Source organism: Plasmodium fragile (assembly GCF_000956335.1).
Source record: "Plasmodium fragile strain nilgiri unplaced genomic scaffold supercont1.54, whole genome shotgun sequence".
Lineage (NCBI taxonomy): Eukaryota > Apicomplexa > Aconoidasida > Haemosporida > Plasmodiidae > Plasmodium > Plasmodium fragile.
In genome coordinates, this window is record NW_012192634.1 from 34,848 (window position 1) to 39,631 (window position 4,784).

The 4,784-nt window shown below is 38.8% G+C and overlaps 2 protein-coding genes across 2 annotated transcripts in view; both read left to right on the top strand.

Annotated features, from left to right (window-relative positions):
- The window catches only part of AK88_04115 (uncharacterized protein), a gene marked incomplete at both ends in the record, with an annotated part of 2,408 nt that extends 877 nt beyond the window's left edge, over positions 1-1,531 (top strand). Inside the window, 2 exons of the mRNA XM_012481725.1 lie at positions 114-957; positions 1,144-1,531. Of these exons, the coding sequence (XP_012337148.1) occupies positions 114-957; positions 1,144-1,531 (1,232 nt within the window). The remainder of the gene's footprint in view (positions 1-113; positions 958-1,143) is intronic.
- A 610-nt stretch (positions 1,532-2,141) lies between these two features.
- The window catches only part of AK88_04116 (uncharacterized protein), a gene marked incomplete at both ends in the record, with an annotated part of 6,853 nt that continues 4,210 nt past the window's right edge, over positions 2,142-4,784 (top strand). The window contains 4 exons of the mRNA XM_012481726.1: positions 2,142-2,386; positions 2,542-2,772; positions 3,092-3,164; positions 4,561-4,648. Coding sequence (XP_012337149.1) covers positions 2,142-2,386; positions 2,542-2,772; positions 3,092-3,164; positions 4,561-4,648 — 637 coding nt within the window. The remainder of the gene's footprint in view (positions 2,387-2,541; positions 2,773-3,091; positions 3,165-4,560; positions 4,649-4,784) is intronic.

Consider the following 4,784-nt stretch of genomic DNA (forward strand, 5'->3'; position numbering starts at 1 on the left):
AAAAAAAAAAAAAAAAAAAAAAAACGCCATTTCATGTCTGAGTCAACCCAGGTCACTAATTAAAAGGCATTGATGCACATTTTATTAATTTTTTTTTTTCCCAATATTACTAGACTTCTCTTTCTTGTCGCAAACGGAAGCAAGTGATAGCGAAGTGCCTGCAGGAAAGGACGGCAAAAAAGAGAAGGAAAAAAAAAACGACACAGGAGAAGATGATTTGAAGGGGAAACAGGAGGAACATGCGGTGCAGGAAACAAATGGTGAAAAAAAACCATCAAATGAGGAGAAGAGTAAAAAGGATGGCAAAGATGACGCATTCGACGACGATAGTATAGACGAGGGGGACGACGATGAACCTGATGGAGAAGACGACGAAGACGGGGAACCCAAAAACAATTCCAAAAAAAAAAAAAATGTAAAAGAAGACAAAGAGGGAAAAGATAAAAAAGACAAGAAAAAAAAAACAAAAGGAGATTTCGATGATGACGAAAATTATGAGGACGACGAAGATGATGAGAAGGAAAATGAGGAGGATTGGGGAGGGGAGGACGACGACGAAGAAGAAGAAACGGGAAAGAAGGCATCACACAAAACAAATATTGGGAAACAACAAAAGGGAAGCAAAAAAAATGAAGACAAACATAAAAAAGAAATAAATGCCCATGGAAGCAATAAGAACAAGCATGTAGAGCATCACGAGGGGGATAAGCACGACCAACATCACGACCAAAAAACGCATAACGCAAATGAAAAACAACAGAGCGGTAAAGAAGCTAATAACAACCAGTCTGCTCATAATAACCCAGAAGCAAAAACGAATGCGCCAAATGTAAATAATAATGAACAGAGACAGCCTACAAGTGCGCCCCTGTCCAACGTGGCGCAAAATGTAATTCCAGTTTTAAGCGCTTCCATACCGAAGAGAGAGAACCCAATTTTACCCTACAACAATAACGTGTAGGTTTTTTTTTTTTTTTTCTTTCACTCGATTCAAAGTTATGTACAAGAGTGTATGTGTGTGCACATAGGCATATATATGTAGTTAGTGCACATAATCACAGTTTATCCTCCCCCCAACTGTCTGATTTTCTCTCCTCTAGTATGCTCATTTTTTACGCTGATTCTTTTCCCACCACTTTGCAGAAAAATAAACGAAGATATACACATCCCTGATGATATTAAAAATGATTTCATGAAACTGCTAAGAAGTGTCGTTCAACTTAATGTTCAGGAAGCCCTACACCAGGGGCACATTCATCACCCACATGGTGATCAGCAGAAAAACACCTCAGGCATGCCCCCAACACTTATGCATGCTTCCCCTGGGCACGGAACAAACAACAAAACATTTTTAAACAAATTGATAGACCATTTTAAAAAATATCTGATGTACTACTTAGGAGGCCTCGTGGTCTTTTTTGCCTTTACATTGGCTATGCAGTGTTCAGACGTAAGCGACAAAAAGAGAAAAAATACTTCCAAAAGGGACAGAAGCAAAATTACCAATTATCGAAGAGACATTGAAAGCTGAGGGAGGGGGGAGGCACGTTTAAACGCGTGCCGCTGTGCATGCGCGTGTGCACGCTCTTTCGTGTGACAGCGTACATAATTACACCCCTACGCACACACATATATGTATGCATGTCCCTATTTTTTATTTTCAGTAGAATGAATCGTAGCAGAAAAATGTAGGGGAGTTCCCACCTCAGGTTTCTAAATCGTTAGGCTTTTTTTTTTTTTTTTTTTTTTTTTTTTTTTTTTTTTTTTTTTTTTTTTTTTTTTTACAGTTCTGTATATTTTTTTCCCCCATATATATAGCATCCCATTTAGTCTGAAGATGCAAAAGGGGGGCTGCGTTTTATTTTTCTGCTCTACTCATTTATGTATATAGTGCCACATGGATAGATCATACATCCATATTGCCAGGTATATATATATATTTTTTTTTTTTTCCCATTGTCAAGCTTAACTGTAACGCTATTTTTACTGCAGTTTAACTGAGTACTATCAAGCACACAATTTACCATTAACACTCGCGCAATAGGATCTGAACAGCTCCCCACACATATATATATATATGTACATGTACAAATAATTATGCAAGCCCACATATGTGTTATTGGTTTTCCCTCTTTTATAAAATGAAATTTGTTTTGCTCCTTTTGTTGTATGCCCTTTTAAAAAGCGCCATTTGCGAAATCAAAGAGTTAAGTTATCACGAATTTCACCGTATGCTAACCACAGAAAAAAAGGATTCAAAAAAAGTGTATGCTTTGGATAGTAAGCCAAATATTAAAAACGCAAATTATTTACAGGATTTCTTGCATTTGAAGACCGATGTCGATTTGGTTCTATATGTCTACGCCAAGTGGGACACGGACTCCAAGTACTGTTTGGGATGTGGCTCATGGGGGATGCACACGCGCGTGCTCGAGTAATCATGTGCACATCGGCATGCATGTGTACGTGTGTGTACCATTGTAGCCCTCGTTACTTCCCCCCCCTTATCCTTTTACTTCTTTATCCCCGCCCCTTGCGCAGCAACCTGATTACCGTTTTCCGCGAAGTTGAAAGAATAATCACGGACCATAAAATAAAAATCGATTTTTACACCTTCAACATTGATAATGCCAAGGAGTTGTGCAATTTGATGAATATCAAAACCCTGCCTGTTATACTATACGTCTCATCTGTGCATAAAAAGAAATACAACTCTCTGCTGTACAAAGCTTTGAGCTCGAGCAAGGATGTGAGAATAAGCAACGCCTTTAGGTAAAAACGAAAAAAAAAAAGGGAGCACAAAAATCGGTGCGTATTAATAACGTAATAGCGTCATCACTTCCGAATGGTCATTAGAAACCTCATTGCGTAGTTGTCTGCGAACGTGTCTGATCAACTGTCATGTGTTTATGTTTGGAAAAGAGAATATGCCACATTTCATGGTTCCTTATTGTGTACTCCCTGATCGCACATTTGTCCAATGTTGAGGATAGAATTATTCTGTCTCGTTGGCGTGATGTAGTCTGTCATTGGCCATCTGTGCGCAGTGCATATACGTCATTTTCCACCCCTTTTTTTACCCCCCTCGCAGGTATAATGGAGACATGTACTGCTACGATTACATCGTGGAATGGATAGAGGCACATCACTACTTCACCCGAGCGGTCATGTTAGCAAAAAAATTATTTCAGTGGAGGAAAAAATAATCATGGCGCTGATTATTGGTTAGCCTTTTTTTTATTATTATTTTTTTTGTTTTTTCATACACGCGCGATTCAGTTTGTCATTAGTGTTTTGAAGGCTGTGCATAGTGCCTAGTCTGCTACCGCGTACCCCCCTCGAGTGTCCATTTTTTACATCTCCTTGCCTTGCAAAATTAGCGCAAAAAATGGACAACCCCCCCTTTTTTTTTTTTCTTTGTTCATTTGGGTGAACTGTCACTTTTTTTAAAAACAGACATTCATGTAAAAGTCGCCAGCGGGGAACCCTCCCCCTTCCGTTTTATTATTATTTTTTTTTTTTTTTTTTCGCATCGTGGATTGGGGATGTCTATATGCGCACACTTAAACATGCAAACATATAAATATAAGTTTGTATGATTGTATGCGAACGCGTACCATGTACCAAGACGAACACGCCAATTTGCGTATACCCATTCGTACGAATACGTGTATAAACCTTCCTCTTTGCGTGAAGAAATTCCCGCGTCCTACGGCCAAACTGTTTTACCTTTAAAACTCTTCATGCAGATTTGTGCATGGAGGAAGTGTACACATGAGCATACCCGCGCAAAGCGCACTGTTGCCGACAACGATTTAAACATTCGCGTTGAATACGCCAAAAAAATGTCCGTCTGAAATTTGTGGAAAACAAATCACAAATGACGCGTTTTTCCGCCTTACATATGCAGGTGTTTTGAAGTACATTATGCGCACATGTGTGTAGAGGGTTTTGCACGCCACGAAAAACGTTTTTCGCCTTTTCCGTTTTAATGAGCAATCCTCAGATAAACTGTGCGATGATTCCTATCAGAATAACGCGACAATGTACAAAACATTTTAATAAATGACCAAGAACAGAAACAGCGGCTCAAAGAGAAAAAAAAAAAAAAAAAAAAAAAAAAAATTGAGAATGAGAATGATTATATTTTATTTGGCTATTCTGTACTATGTTAGCTCCGATGTAGATTCTAAAACCAAATTGAACGTACGAAAAGATTAGAAGAGATTGTCTCGTTGCGCCGACGTTTGTTGTGCTTCATTTGTACATGCATGCTTATATATACATATATGTAATGACTTCCCGTGTGACTTGCCTTTTGCGAGCATTATATTACACACCTTGCGATGCGGATCTAAACGCGAAAAAATCACCGTTTAGTCTTCCACATCGCAACATACATTCTACATGCACGGCGTCACTGTAGAAAGAGCAACTCGTGTGTGTATGTGTGGGTGAGGGCACGAGGCCTCTAACTTGTGCACGTGTGTACGTGCGTAAACCTGTACTCACGCTGAACTGCTCACTTCCCCCCTTAAAACCACACCCCTCTCTTAGCAGAATTATCTTTTAACAAATAACGAGTCATCCAAAATATCAAGGAAAAAGACACGCAAATATGATAAGCATGATTTAAGCAATTTTACAGGTAACAACAGGAAAGGGACAGACAATGCTCAACGGCTTTGATGACACTTCAGCGGAGAGACTTTTTTTAATAACCGCATTATGAGACGCTATTCATTTGCACCTATTGGAAAAAAAAAAAAAAAAAAAAAAAAAAA